We start from the raw sequence: 13,138 nt of genomic DNA on the forward strand, positions 1-13,138 counted from the left end.
CACATTAAAGAGCCATTTGCAGCTAGCAATCCTCAGTCTGAGTACCACTGATGTAGACAGGGAAGAGAATGTGGCAAAGAACAGAGCCTTTGGAACCACCACTGCGGGGCGGATGAGGATATTCAGAAGGATTAGTTGAAGGAGCAGTTAGAGAGGTAAGAGGAGGCCCAGGAGAAGACAAAGTCATGAAAGCCAAGGGAGAACACGATTTCAAGAGCATGGTTGATTGGGTTGAAGGCAGCTGACAGATCAAGGCAGATGAGATGGTGTTCTGGTTCTGAGACAGTGATTGTAAATAGCATGTTCAGGGAGCTTAGAAGTGTAAGGGAGACGGGGCAGTAGCTGGAGAGGCAAGTGGGGTGTATTGGTTTTTTTTAGGATGGGAGAGACTAAAGTATGTTTGCTTTTTGAGGGGAAGGAGCCAGAGAAGAGCGACAGTTTAAGGAGAAAAGTAAGGGAGGGGATGAGAGTGGGCACAGGGGAGATCAGGAGATGGGATGGGGTCACTGGGGCAAGTGGAGTTGTGAGAGCAGAAGAAAAAATCTGACCTTCACAATTCCCCCTGACTCTTAGAGATCCCAGATCAGAACACCACTCCCTGTGATCAAGGTGAGTTGACTGTTAATCCCATTGGACTTGTCAAAGCCATTTGTTTTATTAGGCTCACATCCTGAGAATTGCTGATCACTTGCATCTCCCCTGGAAGTCAACAGTAAGGCTTGAATTGAGTTCAGTGGGAGTATGCTCAAGGAGTACAATCAAGCTCTCAATGAGTTGCTGCACTCAAGGAGCTGATCATCCATCTGCAGCACTCCCTGCTTTTGTCAACCTGGGAACGAAGAAAGACATCTAGTAAACCTGAGCTATGTTGGGCCCAGACATTTGTTAATCATTTTAGTATTTTTTCTACACTTAATTTGTAACATGAGAAACATTATAAAATGTTGTTGGAAGACTGAATGAAGTGACCTTCAATTGTGAGGACTCAGTTTATTTGTACTAATGTATTTAAATGCTAAGGATCTTAGCAGAATTCTTCTGTAGTTAGGTGGCTCAGAATCTATATTTAGTGAGCCAAACTGCAGTTATTCTTGTGAAATCAGTGGAGTTATGCCAGACTTACAATGGGAAAAAAGCACAATTGGCCTTGGTATGTTTACATGAGATTTTCCTGACCTCTAATGCATATTGAGGTGTGGCCAAAGTGAACCATTGTTGCAGTAATGAAAAAATGTCTGGATAAAAATCACTTATTTCCTTTGGGAAGAAAAAAAGGAAGATCTATTCTTAATTCTTACTGTATTTTCCTTATTTTACTCTTTCTATTCCATTCTGCTGGAGTTTAGCATTTTGTGTATATTGCCAGTTTCATTTAGAATGTTCTCTGTGAGATCACAAAATAATGGGGACATTCTGCAGCACAATACAAAGGATAAAATCCACATGAGTAATCTGAAAGAACATTCTAAAGAAAATGACTATGCCATTGTTCCAATCATGCAGCGTGATTGTTTCCTTGCATACAAATTCTGACATGTAGACTATATAGTTGAAAGGAATAAATGTAGAAAACCACCTCTCTCACTGAAAATTTTGTACCTGTTAGTTACCAGAAACCGCTCTGATTATTCTAGTTAAAAGAAGTCAATGAAAGTATATTTTTCTCTGTTTTGTCTTTTTATTACCTGTACCTGACATCACTTTGTGTATAGTTTGTTACCCTGTATAGTCAGTTAGGCCCCTTTCAGACTCACATGGACAGACCCTTGCGCCTGCAGAAAACCCTATTGATGTCAACGTGCATGGATCTCATTGCAGGATCAGGTCCTTAGTCAATTCTTTTTCCTTGCTAAAAAGATCTATATAAAGATAACAGTGGAGCAGAGCCACCCTCCTCTTCCTCTTTATTTGAAGGTTGTTTTTTAAAAAATGTTGCCTTAAGACGCTGCAGAAACTGGATATTTCCAATTTAAAAAAAAATCCCAGGGGACAGTGCTTCTTTAAATGTAATATTCAAAGACAAAAACAAACAAATCCACTTTAGAGTGAATGAGCTTGTAAAGGCCTACAGTACCTTTCTTTCACAAGAACCTATGGCCAGGTCTACGCTAAAAAGTTAGGTCAACCCAGCTACATTGCTCAGGGATCTGAGAAATCCACACTTCTAAGCGATGTACTTACGCCAACCTAACCCCCGCTGTAGACAGCACTATGCTTATGGAAGAATTCGTCTGTCAGCCTATCTACCTCTGCTTGGGGAGGTGGATTAACTACAGTGATGGGAGAATCCCTCCCATTGTTGCAGTGAGTGTCCACACTGAAGTGCTGTAGCAATTTAAGTGTTGGCATAGCCTATTGCAGTACTTAAGTTCCCTTTCCTGCAAAATGTAGACCTGCTGTGAGGTGCTAAGGACCCTCCATTCCCTTTGACATCCATGTGACTTAAAGTTGGTCAGCTCCTTACAGAGACCTCCCAGGCTAAAGCCTAAGGGCCTCTCTTCAAATCTAACCTACACAGATGGTGACCAAGGGCGGTTAGTATCAGATGGCTGTTCGGTGGCTCATGGGAAATGAGTTTGGTAATCTCAGTCTAGTTCCCAGTGGACTAATGGCCCCTAAATGGCCTCCTTCTTGGCTGTCTACAAGAAGTAGAGTATTGATGGGCAGGCGGGGAGTAGACTTGCAGAAAAATGGAAATTAAAATTTTGTGGAATTTTTTGTTGTTGAAATTTCAAACCGTTTTAGTGGGGAGGCTGAACTACTTCCTCACTCCTGGAGTTGGTCCCTCCTCATCAAGGTTGAGGTGTCTTGGCAGGCCGGTGTGAGGAAGCTTATTCTCCTGTTGCCTGTGCTGTACCTGTTCTGGGAATGGAGATTTCAATTCAACCTCTTTAATGTACTCTAAGGGTGGTATTTTCAAACTCACCTAAGAGAGTTAGGCACCAAACTTCCAATGAGAGCCCATGGGAACTGGGTACACAACTCCCTTAGGTGCTTTTGAAAAATCCCTCCCTACATTTAATAAGAAAACAATGCATTATTGATAGCGGACAGCTTTGTTTCAAACAAACTATATCCCCCGAACATATAAGTATATATAAACAACAAACTCTTTACCACAAAATTGTGATTATTCTTTGAATTATTTTACAGGATGCCTGTCTGAGGGAAATAGCAGAAATGAAAACTTGCATTGAGAAGGTAGAGTATGAAAATGAATCTCTTCTAAATGAGAGGATTAGAAATATAACATTACTGGTGAAAGTGAAAAGGAAATTCATTATTTTTCTGTGCAACCCATGTATGCGTCTTAACATCTCTAAATATTCCTTTGATTATATATTGGGTTTTTTTTTTAGAAATTTGTTGTAAAAAGAAAAATAATAATCAGGAGATTGAAAATTATTTGCTTCTTCCAAGGGAAGTTAAGAATTCCGGCTAAAACACTTACAAAATGAAGTCTACTTTTGGACCCAATGCAGCAGCACCTTTCAAAAGCCACTGGAAATCTTTCCATTGACGTCAAGAGGAGTTAGATTGGGTCCTTAGTGCGTTTTGGAAAACGGAGTACTGTATCTTCACTGAATGAAATGGAGGGATTCTCCATTTGAGATTAATTACCCGTATAGTGTCACTTCATTTATTTATGGTGATGCTCCTCATTTCTATAGCTCCTTTCATCTGAATTACTCAAAGCACTTTGCAAACAGTTGAAACTTTTATCATGCTTGTGGCATGGCCCTGAGTTAGAGATGGCGTGGAGAGGCTCTGCCCCAGTAGGAGCCCTGGGTGGGATTATGCCTAACGCTCCTCTACTATCTTGAACTGGGTACAGCATCCAGCCAGCTTTGCTGAGTGGTGTAGAGTGGGGAGGGTGAGGCTAAAGTCCACCCCCTCAATCCTGTTTGTTGAGGCTAATCCAAGCCATAGCACTAGCATCTCACAGGCCTTGTGTTCTCTGAAAGCAAGAATGCCATAGTGTGCAGCCTCTGGACTGGGGCAGCAAGTGAGGCCCCTTTCACCCTCTCCGCTACTTTGTCTTCCCTTGCAGGGGCTGGCCACAATCTTTCTCTAATTAATCTAGTGTGACAACAGAGGGGTAAAGTATCACTTCATCCATCAGTGAAATACAGCCACCTCTGAGGTGGAACATAGTAGCTGTCTAATAGGTCACAGCAACATTGCATAGCAGCTTGGAAGAGAACGTGAATTCTTCTGTCCTGAGTTGAAACCACAAGGGGGAGTTTGGGCAGGACACTAGCCTTTAACACCCCTGCTCTTAGAAAAAATGTTGTGGGATCTTGTATGACCACAATGATTTAGTATCTCCAGCTGCAGAATAGACCCCTAAACGATCTTGGGCATTGATTCAGCGGGAACAGTAGCACCTACTGACTCACTAGCACCAGGGTTTTCTTTAGTATTGTCCCATCCAAGTATTGAATGGTTAAAGGGAAAGTATTGGAGAGTAGTTATATTTAGCACTGATTTAATGCTTTACTCTCTTTTCAAGTACAAACATTAACCTACCTCTCAGCCGTGTTGTGAGAATAAGATTAACTTCCCTGCCTCCGTTTTGTCAGTTGCACTAAGTGACTTTCTAAGGATACACAACGGGGGTCAGAGCTGAGATTAGAACTTCGGAGTTCCTTGCTTTCAGCTTAGAGTCCAAACGGGCCCACACTGTCTCGCTGTAAAGTGGAAGTGTTGGCTAAAACTCAGCTGTCTTTTGGGGGAGGGGATTTTTGTGGTTCTTATCAGGTCCTGAAAGGTACCTCTGTTTTTCCTTTTATGGGGCAGTCCTAAGTGAGACAGAGCACCTTTTGTCTTGAGAAGGGCTGCACTTCTGCTGACATGAATGGGAATTGAGGTCTCTCAGCACCTTGCTGCATTGGGCCTTATACACATGCACATTAGCTCAAGGTTCCTGCACCATCTTAACCTCTCTAGGTGAGAAGGATTGGATGAGAATCCCTTTAGATCTTATCACGTCTGTTCCTTAATTGGGCAGAGGAGTCACTGAATGATGGAAGGTTTCAGAGTAGTAGCCATGTTAGTCTGTATCCGCAAAAAGAACAGGAGTACTTGTGGCACCTTAGAGACTAACAAATTTATTTGAGCATAAGCTTTCATGGGCTGCAGCCCATTTCATCGGATGCATGCAGTGGAAAATACAGTAGGAAGATATACATACACAAAGGACATGAAAAACTGGGTGTTGCCATACTAAGTATAACAAGGGTAATCAGTTAAGGTGGGCTATTATCAGCAGGAGAAAAAAAAACTTTGTAGTGATAATCAGGATGGCCCATTTCCAGCAGTTGACAAGAAGGTGTGAATAATAGTAGGGGAAAAAACAGTCACTTTCTCAGCCACAAGGGCCTGAGCGCAAAGCCTTTATAAGCACCCAAGCCCAGAGGTGATAGGCTCAAACCAGCAATCAACCCCTTCTCTTCTAAACAGCAATGAAGAGTCCTGTACACAGATACCACGCTGATGCATTCAGTAAAAATGCCTAGACAGACTGGACAGAACCAATCCAGGCCATGGTCCTCCTCTCATTCTTTTTCAATTAGAAAGGTTGGTGAAATCATTGTTGGTTTCCACAGCAACACAGCTGGAGAGCCAGGTATAGAGTGGCCACAGCATTGTCTTCTTCAGACATCTAGTTCCAGCTTCCAAAAAAGTTTAGTGCATTTTTTGTTCTAGTAAACAAAGAGGAAAGCTCTTTGTATTTTATGCGTATCTGTGCTGAGAATGAGCCGGTATAACTTCATCATCCGTGCACAAAACCCTTGTTTGATATAAACAACTTGTTTCAAAAATCCTCCACTGAAATGTGTGAATAAAGTAATTTTGGAGGATTAGAATACATTTCTCATTTCTCTCTGGGCAAGTAAGAACCAGATGACAATCTTGTATAGTGAAATGACTCTGTGTGATACACATAGTCTTGTCAGGTCCCCTGATGATGCTTTAATCTTGGACGTTGGATCGTCTTGTGATTAAAGTGAACAGATGAGTTAAGAGTTTTCTAAAATGTTTCCATCCCTTTCCCTCTGGAAGCACACAAGCTTTACCTTATTTCTCTGGGACTGGTGTGTTTTAAAAGCCAGCTATTAATTTATTGCAGTTTATATTAATCATCATGTAAGTTTCCCCTCACATTTCTCTGCTCCTTTGACCCTTAAAATTTCCTTAGGGTTATTGTTTGCTTCTGATAAAGTATTCTCTCCTTCTGTTAGACTTGTTCCACATAGGGCTGTTGTAGTATTGTCCAGAATATTAAGATGCCTGGTGTGATAGATTGCACTGAAAGCTCTGTGTAATGCATTTGGTTCCTGCTTAGTCTAATTTGGCCTGTGCTCATACCAGTGACACGTCTCTTAACTCATCCACATAGTATAGCTTGATGGCCACCTCTTCTTTCTTGGGTATAACACCAGACAGTCAACCACTAGTGCTCTCACCATTCAAGACAGCATTGAAGAAGCATTATAAGGACAACAATGCTTCTAAAATTGTTTAAAACAGGTCACCCACCCTCTCTTTTTTGGAATGATGAGAGGGGGAAGTCTTTCTGGATTGGAACTGGCAGAAGAGGAGTTCATTTTCGAGTGCTTGTTTATGTCTATTCCACATTAGGAATTCCATGTTAGCCGCGTGCACTGTTGCCAGAGATTTTTCCCTCAGTGGGATCAGTTGGGCCTGCTCTAGCGCCCTCTGGTGCTGCATGCTTATGCACCAATATAAGGGCACCACCAGCCCCACATCCTCTTGGTTCCTTCTTATCACCTCTGGCAGTTGCTGGAACGTCTCTCCTCTTGCTTTGGCAAGGCAATTATCAGTGGTTTGTTTCATAGTTTAGTCTATAGTTTAGTTTTAGTGTATATATTGTAAATACTTTTAGTGTAGATAGTACCCTCTCTCCTTATTGCCAAGGGGTTCCCTTTGCCTCTGGGCTTCAAGCCTTGTGCTTCCTTTGGCAAGCCTATGCTCATGAGTGACCCGCACTCCAGTTGTCTGAAGTGTCTGGGAGAATCTTACGTGAAAGACAGCTGCCAGATTTCTTGGGACTTTAAACTTTGCACAAAGAAGGACAGAGAGATCAGACTTAAGGCTATCCTAAAGGAAGCTGCTCTTCAGCTGTCTTCGGAACCAAGCCTCTCAGATTCGGCACTGAGCACTTTGGCCTCGGTGCGAAGCGCTTCTCCGACATTGCGCACATCCCAGCACCGCTCTCCATCCCCGGTGCCGAGGAAGATGCACAAAAAGCACTGCACTGACAGAGGGTGCTCACTAATGCCAAAGAAAGGCAAGCCGGGGGAAGACAGTGGAGTGTGACCCATTTTGGGCCACGCCTCCACCCCTGGTCCCATGGTGGCACCATCGACTCAGCTGGGATCATTGAGTCTGGTGTGGGACAATCCACTGATGCTGGGAATTCATGGTGGTGCCAGTGGAATTGCAGTGCCTTCAACCTCAGAGGCCTTTGCAGCAGCCAGAGATTTGTTGTTGCTCCTGGTCCTGCCAACTCTATTAGGTCAGCCATCAGCGCTGTCGTTCTTGAGCAGGAAAGAGCCTGGTGCTCTGAGCTCCTTCCCAGCACAGGGCCCACCAGCTCCTTCTGAGAGGTACTGCTTCCCCATGGATTCCTAGGGAGGATTCTTCATCCGAGTCCAACGTGGAGCCCTCCATTCACCCTAAGGGCCACCGTTACTCGTCCTACATGCCACCAGACCTTGGTGCGGGTCCCCCTGCTGGTATCTGGCCAGGAGAGTGGCCTGTGCAATGGCTATTCTGGAACCCTTGCGGTTTTCCCCCAATACCAGGTCTACCCTCCCATCATTCATACTTGGTTGCTTGCAAGAGGCAGGCTCCTGCACTGCACTCTGACTCCAGTACTGACCCTGGTACTGATTTACAGGACATGGCCCCTATGGAGATTATTGAGGCTGAAGAAGAGGAAGAAGCTCCTCCTCCAGTACAGGCCTCTTCCTCCTCCTCCCCGATGAGGCCATCTCAGGGCCAAGCATCTTGCTTCCCCAAGATGACTTTAGAGCTCATCAAGAGCTTCTAAAGCAGAAAGGTGCTTCCAAATCGGAGGCTTGAGATTGAGGTACTCAAGGAATCATCTCACAGCCTTGTTGGCATTCTGGCTGCAGCAGCTCCATGTAAAGTGGCCTTACCCGTTAATGGGTCTGGTCAGAACCCTGTAGCAGACCCTATCTTTTCTACCTCCCACTTCAAAGAGTGCAGAGAAGTAATATTGTGTGCCAGCCAGGGGTATGAGTATCTGTATTCTCACCCCCCCTCCAGGGTCCCTCGTTGTATCAACAGCTAATGAAAGGGACAGACAGGGCCAGTCGAGCACTATCCCCAAACATAAGGATGCAAAGAAGCTTGATCTGTTTGGGAGGAAAGTTTATTTGACAGGTGGTCTACAACTACATATCTCAAACCAGCAAGCATTACTGGGGAGATACAACTACAATTTGTGGGACTCCTTGTCCAAATTTAAGGATTCCAGGCCCCAAGACTTAAAGCAGGAATTCTCAGCCCTCTTAGACAAGGGAAAGAATATTGCCAGAGCCTCTCTCCAGGAGGCATCAGATGCAGCGTCCAGGACAATGGCCTCCACTGCCACCATGAGATGATGCTCTTGGATGCAGTCCTTGGGACTCCCTCAGGAGGTCCAGCAGTCTATTCAGGACCTCCCTTTCAAAGACTGCTCACTATTTTCCGAGCAGATGGATATGAGACTACATGGCCTGAACGACTCAAGGGCTACCCTCTGGTCCCTGGGCCTCTATGTTCCATCTGCTTCTATGAAGCGTGTTAGGCCCCAACAGCTGCCACGCTTCTCAGCTGTGCCTCTGAGACAGGACCCCTATAAGGGAAAAGGGAGAGGTTACAAGTGCCGTCAACTACTTCCATCCACCTCAACCTCCTATCCAGGGTCACATAGGTACTCTGGTGGGCTAAAGCAGGTCTTTTGAAGGTGCGCCTCCGGGCACTATAACAGGTCCTGCTTCAGATCCTGCCTCCCCTTTATTTTTGGACTGACTGTCCCACTTCAGCCCGGCATGGTCCCACAAAACATTGGACTGCTAGCTGCTAAATACTGTGGCAATCGGTTGTACCTTGCAGTTTTCATCCACTCCTCCCTCCCACCCCATCCCTGTTCCTCTTCAGGGACCCTTCTCATGAGCATCTCCTTGTCCAGGAGGTGCAGACCCTCCTACAGATGGGGGCCATAGAGGAGGTGTGACGGGTTCGGTCACAGAGACTCCCCTCGAGGCTGTCAATTAATGAGCTGGGCCACACCTCTTTGCAGTTCACTGAAACTGAGATTCACTCAGCCCAGGGGCTATTTAGTTAACAGGGGCTTTCCCAGCCCAGTGTTCAACCTTTCTGGGAGCCTGAACCCCAAATAAATCCGTTTTACTCTGTATAAAGCTTATACAGGGTAAATTCATAAATTGTTCGCCCTCTATATCACTGATAGAGAGATATGCACAGCTGTTTGCTCCCCCAGGTATTAATCACTTACTCTGGGTTTATTAATAGACAAAAGTGATTTTATTAAATATAAAAAAGTATAAAATACTTATAATTAAGTATAAGGATTTAAGTGGTTTCAAGTAATAACATCCAGAAAAAAGTAAGTCACCAAGCAAAATAAAGCAAAAACACGCAAGTCTAAGCCTAATACATTAAGAAACTAAATACAGGTAAATCTCATCCTCAGAGCTGTTCCAATAAGCTTCTTGCATAGACTAGACTCCTTCCTAGTCTGGCCCCAGTTCTTTCCCCGGTACAGTCCTTGTAAATTCCAGCAGACATCTCAGGTGGTAATCTGGGGTTTTCTTATGACTGGCAGCCCGTTTTGTCCTGCTCCACCCCTTTTATAGCTTTGGCATAAGGCAGGAATCTTTTTTCTGTATTTGTCTTCACCCCCGCCTCATCAATGGAAAAGTACAAGGATTAAGATGGATTCCAGCCTCATGTGACATGGTCACATGTCACTGTAAGACCCCTAGTCTCCATTATTCCTGTGTTGGCTCAAAGGTACACAGGAAGGTTTGCAGGTAAATAAACCATTTACAACCAATTGTCTGGGTCAATGGGAGCCATCAAGATTCTAAACCACCAGTAATGGCCCACACTTTGCATAATTACAGTAGGACCTCAGAGTTATACTTCATATTTCTAGCTTCAGATACCGGAATGATACATCATACAAATTGGAGGAATATATTCAGTAGGTTATAACCTTTGTTATGATACCTTACAAGAGACCTTTTGCATAAAGTATATTCCAATTACATCATATTCACACTCATAAGCATATTTCCATAAAACATATGGAGTGCATCATCACAGGACGTACCTTGAAATTTGAGAGAGAGGGTGTTTTACTCCCATTTTTCCTAATCCCAAAGGCGGCCTTCGTCCCATCTTGCACCTGCGTCACCTCAACAGATATCTCAAGAAACTGAGGTTCCGCATGGTCTCCCTGGCCTTCATCATTCCCACTCTGGATTCAAGGGACTGGTACGCCACCCTCGGCTTGAAGAACACTTACTTTCACATTTCTATTTTCCATGGCCACAGAAGATTTCTTGGGTTTATTGTAAACCAGACTCATTACCAATTCACTGCTCCTCCCTTCTGCCTGTTTGCAGTCCTCTGAGTTTTCATGAAGTGCATGGCGGTGGTAGCTGCCTTCCTCAAACAGCTCTACCCATACCTCAACGACTGGCTGATGAAGTGTTGTTCAGAAGCTCAAGTAAAGAACAGCATAAACTTGGTCCAAGCCACCTTTCGAGCACCGGGCCTGTTAATAAATGAGTAAAAGTCAACACTTATTCCAGTTCAGAGAATGAGTTTATTGGGGCTGTGCTCGACTCGACCCAAGCCAGAGTCTTCCTTCCAGAGGCCCGATTACAGACTATGTTGGACCTGATATCCAAGGTCATGGTTCACCCAGTCATGACAGCCTGGGTTTGCTTCAAGTTACTGGGACACATTGCCACGTGCACGTACGTGGTCCGGCACTCAGAGCTATGCCTTAGGCCCCTGTAGACATGGCTAGCTTCTGTTTATACCTCAAACAGACACCACTTGGACTTGGTGCTTATTGTTCCAACCCTAGTCCTCACCTCCCTTGAGCGGTGGAAGGACACACGGTCAGTGATGATGGGAGTCCCCTTTGTCGCACCTCAGCCATTAGTGTCCCTAGTCTCGGACACATCAGACCTAGGTTGGGGAGCCCATCTTGACAGCCTCAGGACTCCAGGCCTGTGGTCCTAGGAAGAACTTTCCCTGCACATAAACATCAGAGAGCTCAGAGTAGTCCACTTAGCTTGCCAAGTCTTTCTTCCCTGGCAAGGTGTTGCAACTTCTAATGGACAACACTGTGGCCATGTTCTACATCAACAAGCAGAGAGGAGCTCATTTCTCTGCCCTGTGTCAGGAGGCCATCCATGTATGGGACTTCTGCGTGAAGCACTCCATCCACCTTGAGGATTCACACCTTCCGGGAGTGCAGAATGCACTGGTAGATCACCTCAGCAGATCCTTCTCCCCTCACCACGAGTGGTCCCTTCACCCAGAGGCCACCAGGCTTATCTTCAAAAGGTGGGTGTCTCCCCAGGTGGACCTGTTCACAACTAAGCAGAACAGGAAATGCCTGCAATTTTGCTCACTGAGAGGGCACAGCCCAGGCTCCCTCCCCAATGCCTTCCTGCTTTGTTGGACAGAACTCCTATTCTACGCATTTCTCCCCCACCGATTTGTCTGGTTCACAAGGTCCTCCTGAATTTCAAATGGGACAAGGCAAGAGTTATTCTTATAGGCTCGGTGTGGCTCGGTGTGGCTAGCATGCTGCTAGATCTATCAGTAGCAACCTCACTTCTGCTCCTGCAGAGTCTGATCTCTCAAGACCACTGTTGGTTACTCCACGCGAACCTCAGCTCCCTTCTCCTAACTGCATGGATGTTACATGGCTGAACCAGCAGAGCAGGCCTATTTGGAACAAGTTTGACAGGTCTTGGTGGGTAGTAGGAAGCTGTCTACTAGGGCTATCTACCTTGCCAAATGGAAGTGTTTTTCAATATGGGCATCCCAATGAGACCTCTCTCCGACTCAGTCTTCCCTACAGTCTATCCTAGACTACTTGCTCCATCTTAAGCAACAAGGTCTGGCTCTCGTATCTATCAAGGTGCATGTTTGACCTTCCACCCACAGCTGAATGGCAGGTCAGTGTTCTCTCATGAAATGACAGTATGCTTTCTTAAAGGCCTGGAGAGACTTTATCCTCAGGCCCATGAGCCGATCCCCCCGCCTCCCCGTGGGAATTAAATTTGGTTCTGTCGAGGCTCAAGGGTCCTACCTTTGAGCCCCTGGTGTTGTGCCCTCTACTGCTTCTTTCTGCGAAGGTCGCCTTCCTGGTATCAATCACCTCAGCAAGAAGAGTCTCTGAAATCAAGGTCCTTACCTCAGAGCCACCATATACGGTGTTCTTCAAGGACAGGGTCCAACTGCGCCCCCGCCTGGCCTTCCTGCCAAAGGTAGTTTTGCAGTTCCATAGCAACCAGGCCATTTTCCTGCCAGTCTTCTTCCCAAAGCCTCACAAGAATTCAGAAGAGCGGCAGCTTTACCCATTGGATGTTAGGCATGCCCTTGCCTTCTGTATCGAGAGGACTAAACCCTTTCACCGATCCATGCAACTCTTTGTGGCAGTAGTAGAAAGGATGAAAGGCCTACTAGTGTCAGCCTAGAGGCTCTCACGCTGAATAGCTTCCTGTATTTGGGAATTGCAACGAGCAGGCAATTCCACCGAAGACCCCAGGCCTCCTGAATCCTCTGGGCGGCCCTGAAGATGACGCCAGGTTTGGGAGAGCTGTGTTGTAGTCTGCATGTCCAAGAGCTCTGAGCCCACCTCCTTGGGTACTGCTTGTGAGTCACCTAACATGGAATGGACATGAGAAAGCACTGGAAGAAGAAAAATCTGTTACTAACTTTTCTGTAACTGTTGTTCTTTGAGATGTGTTGCTCATGTCCATTCCACGACCCACCCTCCAACCTGTCTGTTGGAGTTGGCTGGCAAGGAGGAGCCAAGAGGGTGTGGGGC

General features: G+C 45.5%; 1 protein-coding gene across 13 annotated transcripts in view; it reads left to right on the plus strand.

Annotated features, from left to right (window-relative positions):
• Positions 1-13,138, plus strand: part of LOC123367120 (polyamine-modulated factor 1-binding protein 1-like) — a 102,581-nt gene that overhangs the window by 65,451 nt on the left and 23,992 nt on the right. For all 13 annotated transcript variants that reach the window (XM_045011159.1, XM_045011161.1, XM_045011160.1 and 10 more), the window contains one exon: positions 3,154-3,201. In XM_045011159.1, coding sequence (XP_044867094.1) covers positions 3,154-3,201 — 48 coding nt within the window. The remainder of the gene's footprint in view (positions 1-3,153; positions 3,202-13,138) is intronic.

The sequence above is a fragment of the Mauremys mutica genome, chromosome 3 (genome assembly GCF_020497125.1).
Source record: "Mauremys mutica isolate MM-2020 ecotype Southern chromosome 3, ASM2049712v1, whole genome shotgun sequence".
In the NCBI taxonomy this organism is placed as follows: domain Eukaryota; kingdom Metazoa; phylum Chordata; order Testudines; family Geoemydidae; genus Mauremys; species Mauremys mutica.